At 34.7% G+C, this 12,046-nt stretch overlaps 1 protein-coding gene across 1 annotated transcript; it reads right to left on the reverse strand.

Moving 5' to 3' along the window:
* Window positions 1-645: 645 nt before the first annotated feature.
* LOC136978151 (BTB/POZ domain-containing protein 2-like) lies at window positions 646-2,358 on the reverse strand. The gene is made up of 2 exons (XM_067273804.1): window positions 2,050-2,358; window positions 646-1,720 (listed from the first exon to the last, which is right to left on the reverse strand). The coding sequence occupies exons 1-2, from the start codon at window positions 2,250-2,252 to the stop codon at window positions 646-648; spliced, it is 1,278 nt and encodes a 425-aa protein (XP_067129905.1). The 5' UTR covers window positions 2,253-2,358.
* Between the last annotated feature and the right edge of the window lie 9,688 nt (window positions 2,359-12,046).

A 12,046-nucleotide genomic window follows, 5' to 3' on the forward strand; every position in this document is an offset into this window, starting at 1 on the left:
ACGTCGGACGTTCAGCGCCGCTTTCCTGTAAGCCTAGAAGTTTGACAATGGCGTTTGGAATGTCGAGCATGATTCCACTGACTTTCCAAACACCATTGTCAAACTTCTAAGCTTACAGGAAAGCGGCGCTGAACGTCCAACGTTCACGTTTTCGCGATGAAAACGTCGGTAGCAATCTCTTTAATAAGAACCTATTTTTGCAAGAACTAATACTCATTAATTAATTCTGTCGGATTATGAGGTATGCTGTGCCAACTTTAGCCAGAAACTGTTCCTCATGATTCTGTGTCATTATTAATTGTCGTCTTTGTCATTTGCTTCATGTTGTAATGGTACTGTGTGTGTCGCGTACACTGTTTTTAATCGCGGCATTTTAACAATATCTTTATTATATTGTCGGGTCTATTTATGTAACTTATAGTAGTATACTGTATTTACTTCTTTGTACTCTATCCCATTATTGCTTTACGGCATAGGATTTGTCAATAAAGACTGTGTGTGTCCCGGAGATGTGTCCCCACACCTCACCACCTGGTATCCTTATTATGGACCTGGCCGAACCTACAATGAATATAAAAAAAGGATCTCTTGGTGCCCATAGGGAGTAAACAGTGAAAAATAAAAACTATTTCTAACACAATTTTTTTATAATTTTTTACTTGAATGGAAAGAAAATACAAGACGACTATCGTCTACTTCTGCAAAATACATAATGCTGATTCCAATAATATTACTGAGTATTGAAAATTCAACACAACCATCTACATTTATGGATTTATGAATGTTTTGTGCTATTGGTAACCAATTTCTTCCGCTTCCGTTTCTCAAAATAATTTCATAAGGTTCACTCGCATTAAGATAGGCCAGTTTTTTCAATGCTATGATCATTTTAACAGATTTTGTAGAATCGCCAAGATCTTCCACTTCTTCAGTTTCAGGATTATAATTCTCGTCTATTAATAATCTACGGCTTTTTGTAGAAACCAAAAGAAGTCTAAATTCAGAATTTGTAAAATCTTCACCGCAAATTATTAACTTAAATCCTAGAATGAAGCCTGTTTTATCGGTGGTAAACGATATCAAACTATTTTCGTCTCCCAATGCAGATGATTTACAATAATTGAAACATGTTGCCAAATTAACTGTCAATCCAAAACGATTCAAAGAAGATTTATTTGGATTACTTGTCTTAGTTATTCTACTTTTATGAATATCCGTGTATTCATCAACCATGTTACTAAGAAATTTTGGTAAATCAATCTTATCCATTTCGGACATCTGATTAAATCTTATATGGGATAAAATGGGTCTAATTTGATTGATTATCTCTTTTTCTTTGCATGTTATTCCTTCTTTGGCACACAATTCTTTACCCCATCGCCAAACAGCCCAAAACAAATCTATTTCGCTTCTTACATTTAATTTATCTTGTGAAGCAATAGTGATAATTGAATTGATATCTATATTTACAAAGTCTTCGGAATATATTAGAATCATCGCATAGAAAGATATGAGATCTAAGCAACATGTCTCTAAATCTTTCTGTCCTAATCTCCAAATACTATTGAATATATATAGCACATTATTTACATTTATATTCTTTTTTAAGAATAATCGGCATTTATCAATTAACTCCACCAAATGGAATTTATCAGCTTGGTTTAATAAATCCAATGCTTGTTTCCAATCATGAATGGTCACTTTGCCCAAGTATATAAATCTATAAAATATAAAAATATAGACTATTAGAAAACTTTGAAAATATATTAAAGTATACAATTCATAATGTTTATTAAAAACAAAACATTGGTAATTTCTTTTCATTAATAAAGAACACTGCTCTTAAATTTTCAATTTATATATGAAAGGGAATCTTTTCATTACATGTAAAATATTTTTTATTTATCAATGATTCCAATTAATGATGACTATATAAATCTGCAACACTCGTACAATAAACAATTATTTTTTTGTATTTAAAAATTACTTTATGCAAGTTATAACTTATTTACAGTTTATAGAACAAAAATGTATAAAATATCTGAATACCTTAATAATTGAGCAACTGTAGATGGATGAGCGTCAGATATTTCTATTTCTTTCTTTTTCTCTTTCATTAACTGCTTGAAAACACTGCTACAGTTGCAAAGGACAATGCTATGAGCAGTATATATTCTCTTATAGGTTGAAGTACGGATGACTATGATTACATCTGCCGAACTTTCATCACAATACAACTTTTTCAAATCCATTCTTAAAATAAGCAAATTTCGATCTAATAAAAATCACTAATTAGTAATTAACAGATATTTAAAATGCTTAATTGTTAAACTGTTAATAATAGATTTGAATAATAATTTCGTGTTATATTACATTGATTTTATATTCTTTGTAATATATTGTAGGAAAAATTTACATAATTTTATTTTTAATAATTTTATTTCAATATTTTTACAGATATACATCCAAAAAATCTCTGCAATTTACTATAATATATCGGTATTTTTAATAAATTATTTTGATTTATATGTTTTAATAAAAAATAAACACAAAATTGTCCACAAAGTCCTTATACATTCTATGTAGAAGTTATCCTTATGTTCTCCATTTTCTAAATTTGAATTTTTTTCTCAAGATCTTCCGAATATCGTTTACGTTTAATAAAATATAAAATTATAGAAGATATAAAATGTTTTCGGATACTGTATATTGTTTTGTCTTGTCTTTCTATATTAGGCTATTGTGCCTTGTGGTAAGTTGTCCCGTGTGATGTCACGTATCCAGTAATTATATATTGTTTATACGCGGGGATCGGAGAATAATGTCTACCGGAAGGTGTTTTAAGTGTAACTGGCTCCTATTCAGGCGTTACAGACGTGGCCAACCTGTCCTGGCCTGGCGCGAACCCACGTCGAACTCCCAGTGTTCAGGAAACGGAACCGCTTGGCCACTAGTGGAGCCAGGATGGCTGGAACGGTGCAAAAAAAAAAAAAAAAAAAAGAAAAAAGAAAGAAAAAAAAGGCACTGTAGCATTCAAAACTCGGTCAACTTACCTTTAATATAAGTGGTCATTCAAAATCCAACCGGGAACAACCAGTAAAAAATTGGTTCAAAACTGATCGAACTTCGGTTAGTTTTTAAAATTTACTTTGATCTATATATTGGTTATATTATATTGACGTGTTAATAAAATTGCTGTATTCAAAGATTGCTTCTACAATAAAATATTAAAAACAGGCAAAACCGGCAAAACAGTCCTGGGAAGCCGAGGACGTCTGATCGGTTCTATCTAATAGTGATGGACAAGTCCACGAATTCCTGGATCAAAGTATTGAGATTTTATGACGTCACAGAAGTGTGGCTGATAGAAAAAATTCTAAAATCACTCATTTTCACTATAGCAATCTCCACACTCGGAAATATGTAGATAAATGTCGCTACAGTAATATTTCCAAATCAAAATCGATTGTCTTTTGAATATTGTTTGTTATTTTAATGTTATTTGGCTGAGGCGGTTAAGACGTCAGCCAATCGCTCTGGGTGATCCGGGAGCGAAAAACTCCGGGAATTTTCTGGGTAGCTTGTCCCTAAAAATTGTCAGTCTCCTTTCCTCAGCACATGGTTTTCCCATTGCGCGGCCTGCGGAAACGACGATAGGGCTACCGAGCCTATGAGCATTAAGTGGGCCTTTATCAGGTTGTCCTAATTCTCACAGGGCAGATGAGTTGTAAAAAAAACGTTTTAATTCTGTAATATTTGAAGCAGCAAATTGTTAAATTAATTTATCATAATAGTTGTTTTTATTAAAAATATATTTCAATTCAGCTTATAACAACTGCTGACGAAGCTTTAAACAAATGCTGATTATTACTCCGTGGCCAAGACTCCGTCGGCTGGCTGCTCTACAGAGCAGCGGGAGTATATTAATGACGTAATTACTCCAAAAGAGAGTAACCAACTAATCAAAACAGGCAAGTGACTTACAGCGGTCAGCCGAATTCGCCATTAGTCTGATCGATTCAGTTATAATTGTAGTGAGCATAGATTACAATTAGAAGTGCATTTGGTATTTCATCATAGTAGTAACTTAAGAAATACAATTCTGCATTACTAAACCATAGATGACACTAGAGTAAAACTAGGATGAGCGATAGACCACCCGAATTAATTTATTCAAGTCTATATAGACCATTATTAGAAAGCTTTTAATCTGTTGGTATGCCAAGTTCGTCCAAGAGTCAAGTTTTACTTTTACGGCTGTTATGTACAGTACATAACACAACACGGAAAAGTACTGTAATTGTGTCAAATTTGACTCTGGGGTCTTGCAAGACTTTTTGAAATCTCTGAACCCAAAAAAGCAAAAAAAATCAAGTAAGTAGTTACTGAATTTTTTAAACAGTGCTCACTAGTGGCCAAGTCGATAAAACCATTGAATATCGGCAGTTGGTCATGGGTTCTCTCTTTACCAATGATGGCCAGTTTCTGTAGAAAAAGTTTCCCAGAAGGCATCCCCTTTGCAGATCGCCCATGTATTTCGTTGCCTTCTCCCACCAATCCTAGAATCCTTTCTATTTTTTAAATAAATTAAGACGTTAAATTAACGATTTAATTAACAAAAACTTTTAAAATAAAAGTGCACAATAAATTACAATATAGTTTTTACAATTACGTATTACATAATTTTATTGAAGATTTATCACACAATTAAAACTATTATTGCCTTATATGCCTCCTAAAATGCATTTTGGTCCTAATCAGTTAGGTAATCATACTTTTAATGTGAGGCAAAAACAATTTTTACAATTTTTTTTTTTTTTTTTTTTTTTTTTGATTTTTCCGTCCGATGGCGAGATTATTATTAATCAAATTGAAGACAAGTCTGACCAAGAGGGACCACCATTTATTTTGCGTTTCAGACTAAAAACACACACATATGGCGACAGGCCTTCCTTTTTAGGTTTCATGTCGCCAGTAGTAAAAAAAGTCCTTTAAAGAAAACACAAACATCCAGTTAAAACTAAAGGAGTAGGTGACATACAGACGTCTTACTCTTCAACCATCCGGCCAATGGGTGTTTCCGCTTTTTATCTGCTGGAACAGGCGCTGGAAAATGCAAATTTTGAAGCTGCACCCTGGCGACGGTACAAAATTTCTTTTTGTTGATTTTTCCGTCCGATGGCGAGATTATTATTAATCAAATTGAAGACAAGTCTGCCCAAGAGGGACCACCTGTATGTCACCGACTCCTTTTAGTTTTAACTGGATGTTTGTGTTTTCTTTAAAGGACTTTTTTTACTACTGGCGACATGAAGCCTAAAAAGGAAGGCCTGTCGCCATATGTGTATGGTTTTAGTCTGAAACGCAAAATAAATGGTGGTCCCTCTTGGGTAGACTTGTCTTCAATTTGATTAATTTTTACAATATTACAAGACTCACACTCATAAACCAATTAATATCATTAAAATAATATTAAAGTGATAAAACCATTAACCAATAAAATATTTACATTGTACGCATAGCTGATAACTCTTCAATAAAGTTATGTACTACCTGTAAATAATTGTAAAAAGTATATTGTATTATATATAAAAAAGGGATTAAAGGCTAATTGATATAATCTGAATCATTGATAAAATACAGTAGAGCATCGATTATCCGACTTAATTGGAGACTGGGGTTGATCGGTTAACTGAAAAGTCGGATAACCGAAAAGTATGAAAAAATACATTATTAGTATAGTGTATTAGGCCTGGTTTAAGTACTAACCTCCCTTTCATGGTCGAGCCAGTGCTGCCAGCTAAAACATGCAAAAATTTAACAAAAATAATTAAAGTAGCCAAGACATAACCAAATATTGTAGTGCCACATCACTAACGGACATTTGAATTTGCCGACTAGAACGCGGTCGGTTAACCGATAAGTCGGTTAATCGGTGCTCTACTGTATTTTAAGTAAACAAATTCAATCAAGAAATGTTTAATCGAATATTATGACTCAAAATGATGGATTGGTATGTTTTATGATTCATAGCTTTAGTTTGATCTTTCGAGCATCACGTACCTTTTTCTACCTCTTTCCACCCTGTGGGTACTAAGAGGGCCTCTTTTAGCAAGCCCATTATGGGTTCGGCCAGGCCCACAATAGGGCGGTCGGGTGGTGAAGGACGGGAGTCGACATATCCAGTCTGATCACCCTACTACCGAAAATGAACTTTCGCAGTTGGAACGTTACAATAGGACACCATCCACTTCAGGTATTTATGGACCCACGATCCAATGTAAACTCTCTCTCTCTCGCGATCACCTCCGTTAGATAGGTCGGTTAATCTATGTTAAGATTTATGTATCATGTAACCTTTTTTTGTGATTATTAAAGGGTTATTTGTTGCTAACCCAAGAGTCCGAGTGCACTACTTTTGTCGCGCTATCTCGACATACTCCATCCGGAATCCGATCGCTCGCGCACGCGGCCGCTCACGTGACCTACTTTTATAAGTTTGCCGACTTTTAGAGGGGAATCAATTTATCCCGCGTAAGGATGAACCTAAGAGATGTTCGTAGGTGGGTGTGGCGAAGGAGACAAATGATGACAAGTGTCTTACAAAGTTAAAAGCCGTTTATTTTGTAGCATTTATGCTTACATCAATGTTAGACAGTTCCCAAATCTTGGTGTTCCTTCGGAGTGCGAAAGTTGTCGGTCTATCGATCGTAGCCCCGGGGTGGACGAGAAGGAATCGTTGAACGGATGCGGATGATCGGCGAAAGAGCAGCGGCGTCCTATCTGGTCGATGGAACACAATGTAACTCAATGAGCACGACTTTTGGCTTAATCCAGAGGAAGACCGTCTTCGACCTTAAATTACCGATTTTTATGGTTTTTCTCCCGCTATCCGTATTTCTGATTAGCCCCGCGTCCCATTTCTCACTTCCCGATTTCCTTTGTTTCCAGGTGAAAACCGAGATCCGATCGGGTCACGAGAAAGGTCCGATTCCAGGTTCCAGATTCAGTATTCGACACCTTTTCGTCGACTATGCCCGGAGATTGTTGATAGAACCATGAGACGCGCTCATAATTTAGCCCGTTGTTTGTGATTTCTGTTGACTTGAACTTTAACGATTATACGCGATGTTTTTCTATCCATCAAATCTTTCCCCTTTTCCGAAATTTTTAACCTAGATGGACTGTTTATTAGCATGTCATTCGTTTTCGTGTCACGTTTGTTTGACAGCTACAGTTTTTTTCTCTTTTCTCCCTTACATAACTAACATCATCTTTGATCCAACCCGACAATAGCGTGTGCGCTTTTAATTATTTTTAAATTAAAGTTTAGTTTCGACCTGTTCTGGAACCTCACAATTTTAAACCCAAAACAATTCGCCGTCTCGGATTCCGTGTCAAACGAGACACGGTAGTGTGAGATAAGCAGAGGGTCAGCGGTTTATCCTCGCTGACCACTTACACTGCACGGGTTGGCAAAACCCGATCTCTGTCGTTGGATGGCTAGGAGGGCAAAAAGTGTGTGGGGAGGTCGTAAGTAAGTCGACAGGCGGTTTGGATTGACAGGAGACAAATTAACAAATAAAACATTTATTGAATAACTAGAATAACATACAAGGCGATTACAAATTATTCTACGATACTATGCGGTTATATGCAAGTAGATATAAAGCTCTACAAGTTCTAAACAAACAGGTAGCTATGAGCTAAGCCTATTGCCGTTGCGGGAGAGAGAGTTTACAAAGGTCCTAACAAAATACCTCTTGGTGTGAGATTGGACGATATAATTCGATGTATGGCGGTCGCCGACGATGTGGAATAGTTGCTGTAGGTCTTCTCCGACGGGACTTCGTTCCTGGGCATGGAGAACGAATAGACACAAGTGTAGGAACAACTTCCTATGCGAGCGCGCTAAATTTTCGGTGGCGCGAGCTTTTATAGCGTTAGTGTGGGAAGCGGTCGGTTCTTGACAATGACTTGCAAATTCTTGACAGCTAAGTGTCAATTTTCCCACCTAACTGTTGATAGTTACTGGAGACCTCTGCTCCGTTTCTCTGCGAGGAGTTTTTTCTATCTGTGAGTGTTTACAAAATTCTTGAACAAAAAAATGAAAGTTTTCATTCATTTACCAAAGTTTTCTCGCTAAAATCCGCGGTCTCACAGTAGTGTCAGTCCTGACCAGGCATCAAAGAGGTGTCGACCCTCCGGTCACACTTTCATAATGACAACTAAAATTTGCATTCCTCTTATATTACTATCGATTATTCTTTATTGGGCTGCAATTTGAAAAAAATTGTAGACTTATAAATTCCCTTTGTCGTCCGACCGTCCGTCTTTTCTTAATCTCCAGAACGGAGTTAGATAGATGAAAGATTAAACCAGATATGGAAACATTAGGGGCAGGATTTCCGATTAACTAAATACGAACTTTCGGTTTGGACTGAAAGTTACGTTATTTCAATTCAAAACTTTCCCTGAAAGTAGTTAATAGAAGACTGGCACGACTCTATTGTTAAAGGAAAAGTATGATGTATGTACATACTGTACAAGGGCAAGACACTACAGTACTGATTTGAGGTGGAGAATAATGTCTGTCATCACAATGCTAAATGACCTTTGCAATTTCGAAGGTTAGTTTATACATTTCATCTTCAAAAATAATGAATTAAAATAATATCACACGGCTTTTTACTTTCCCGGCTGTTACAGGCCTATATAACAGAGAGAAAGTATGGCGATCGGACAAAAAATGATCCCCCCAAAATTTAAAAATTTTTGGACTTAGCTATGAGCTAAGCCTATTGCCTATTGCAGTAGGACATCTTGAAACGTCGAGAAATGCAAAAAGAAAGAAAGAAAGAAAAAATTAGGGGTACTTTCTGTATGTATGGATGTTAGTATGTAGAGGCACGATTTTGTTTGCCCTGTTTGAAGCTTAGTGACTCTTGGGATTTTTTGTCGAAAATTTCTGAAATTTGGCATGGTAGTTTGTTTATTAGGGGGATTTATGCTATTAATTAAATTTTGGTAGTTATACGTCGAGGTGGGGAGATAATGGGGGTCGTGTTTATCTGCAGTAGGGTCAGACTTAATGAAGATTTGACTTTCACTCGTTATTATCATTTACAATTTTTTTTTAATATAAAACTCATCCCTATCCTCAAAATTAAGCTTTTTGCCATTTTATAATAATTAAAAATATAAAAGTTTTTTAAAATATAAGATCATAACGGATGTGTTATACCTTATACGCAGTTTTAAATGTTACCGAGAAACTTAAGCAACTCTGGATTTTTTCAATTAAAGATTACGGGAAGATTAAAATTAAGTTTAAAAAATTAATATCCATCTTTTATTTTTAATTAAAAAAAGTAGAAAAGTATATTGAAATTATTTATAACAAGATTTTTTTGTGCGTAGTTGAAGTTATGTAGAAATATGGCTTACGGCATTGAAATTTTTATTACGGTAATAAAAACATTTAAAAGTTTTTATAATATTGACTTAATTATAAATATCGACTTTTAAACAAATATACTAGCAACAATAAATATTTCCTTATTTGTTAACAATATCAGTATTCGTCCTTTTTGTGTAACATTCAGCAGAAATTTTCATCGCATCAAGTAAAATGTTTCTTTGGAAAGCAATAAATCAGGAAAAAGAAGGAAACAACATGGCACAAAATTCAGATAATGGTAAAGAAAAGGAAGAATGCAAAAAAGAACGCGAAGAGGAATGCAAAACGCAGCAAGCTGAATGTAAACAGGAATGCAAAGAGGACAAAACAGAAAGTAAAGAACAGCAGGATGCACATTTTATGTCATGTGGAAACGAAGAATGCCCCAAACCAATTAATATAAAATGTGATGAATTTTGTGGTTTAAGTACCACAGCGGATTATTTCTGCGAAGAAAACATCTCCACAGATGACAAAAATGAATGCGAAGAAGCACAAAAACACGTCTATTCTCAAGATAGAAAATCGGACAATGATATAGCTTGTGAAAGAGATAGATGTGAAGACAAAAAGGATGAATGCAAAGATTTTGGAAAAAGAAATTATCCAAAATAAAATTGGGGCAATTTTTTTAAAATCTCCAGAAAATTAATTTGGATTTTGGATTTGAAGCACAAAAGTTTTTTTTAAAAAATCAGCAGACGCAATCTGGAGATGAAACTATCTTATTAAAATTGAAAAATATAAATAAGAGAAATCTTATATTTAAAATTCATAATATATCGTCCATTTTTTCTGTTAATCAAACAATATCTGAATAATAAAATTTTTATTAAAACTTGGTTTTAATATTTAGTCTTTAATATTAAACATTTAAATTGGGTTTTTGATATTGAAATTAACATTTTTCATATATGATATATACAACGGAAGAAAAATATCTATAAAATCAGTGGTAGTTTTAGGCTTAAACAACTTAGGCTTTTGATAGAGTCCCAAAACTTTTAAGAACCTTAGACATGTACAAATATGCGAGATCCCAGGTTTCAGTTCGTGGAAACTCGACTATTGATAGGGGCTGAACGACCCGGAGAATTTTTACAATTTATTCAAAAAAAATTTTTGTTAAATTTCATTCATTTAAGAGTTAAATAAAAGTTCACAATAGCGAGATTTTAGGATAAAAATCGTCAAGGAAGTAGCAAGATAACACTTCCTTTCTGAAAACGCTCTTTCCTGTCACCCATAAGAAGCAAGAGAAAAATTTCGGATTGGTTGTTAACAATCTCTAAATCCGATATTATCAATTTTGGAAGTGTTCCGACTCAAGAAAACGAACCAAAAATTATAAAAGGACTTCCAAAAGGTCCTTAAGGTCGTTCAGTTCTGTTGGTTCAAGAGAGAGACTAGCCGTCCACTTGTCTATTTCGTCCACTAATTCAGCAGTTATGGAATTCGCCCTTCGACTATCGTCCGGGAGGAAATAAAGAAGAATAACTGCGAATTCTGAAGTTAGGAAGAATTGAAAGGAAATAGTCATCATTGAAGACATCGTTCAAACGCGACCCAATGTAAACTCTCTCTCTCTCGGGTAGTAAAACTTAGTTGTTAGATGCCTTGGAGGTACAAATTTACGAGCGCATCATTGATAAGTATGATGTTTTATTGTCATATGATGCATATGGATATTTTATATGTCAATTGGTGACGTTCTCATCATTCCTTGGCTGCTTTCTCCGCATGTTCTTGAGCTGTGGTCATTTGTAATTTTAGCTCAGATACAAAATTATTCCGATATCATATTTTGTCGTAGTGGGACTAATAACGAGCTCAAAAGGATAGGTTGGATCTCGGCCATACAGCAAGAAGAAAGGGCTGTCGTTTGTTGAGACACGGATCGTCAAATTATAGGCAAATAAAGCATAGGGAGATCCATTCATTCCAATCTCGTTGATCTCGGGCTACATAATGGGAGATAATATCGATTAGCATTTTACAAGCTGGATGATATGCCGTTGTAAGTAATTTTTCAATCTGAGTGCAATTCGCATACTTCCTTAAACATTTTAGATATTAAATTCGGTGCACCTTCAGTAATGAGTTGAATTGAGGTCGAATGCCTTAAAACAATATTGCGACAAAGGCTTTGGCAATGGTTTTACTGCTTATGTTCGATAAAGATATGGCTTCTGCATATCGATTAAAATGATCCACGAAGACCAAAACATATTTAAAGAATTAAAAGCTAATGCCTTTCTTTCTTCAGTAACGTATCACAAGGAACAGTTGTTTATGTAGTTTTTATTAAAGAAAATGCATTTCGGGTCTTAACGACCCTTCTTCACTCCTTAGACTTTACAAAAAAAAGAGAGATAGATATGGGTTACATTATACAAAATAATACATATAATATTTTAACAAAAAGTATTTTAAAATAACTTACATGGTTGATTGTCGGTTACAATTGACATTAAAGAGTATGTTGGGCAATTGACTTGGTAATCAGTTTACTAGGGTTACTGCAGAGTTCGGATCATCTTTGAGTATGCTGTTGCATTTGCAGAGTGCAGTTGTATTTATATGGGA

This window comes from Centruroides vittatus, unplaced genomic scaffold (assembly GCF_030686945.1).
Source record: "Centruroides vittatus isolate TY-2023 unplaced genomic scaffold, ASM3068694v2 contig_5, whole genome shotgun sequence".
Taxonomy (NCBI): Eukaryota; Metazoa; Arthropoda; class Arachnida; order Scorpiones; family Buthidae; genus Centruroides; species Centruroides vittatus.

Bases quoted from the DNA above. Each gene is read 5' to 3' on its own strand.
- LOC136978151 (XM_067273804.1), bottom strand. From the start codon at position 2,252: ATGGATTTGAAAAAGTTGTATTGTGATGAAAGTTCGGCAGATGTAATC. The intron at 1,721-2,049 runs GTATTCAGATAT...TATATTTTATAG, and splicing joins ACAGTTGCTCAATTATTAAG to ATTTATATACTTGGGCAAAG.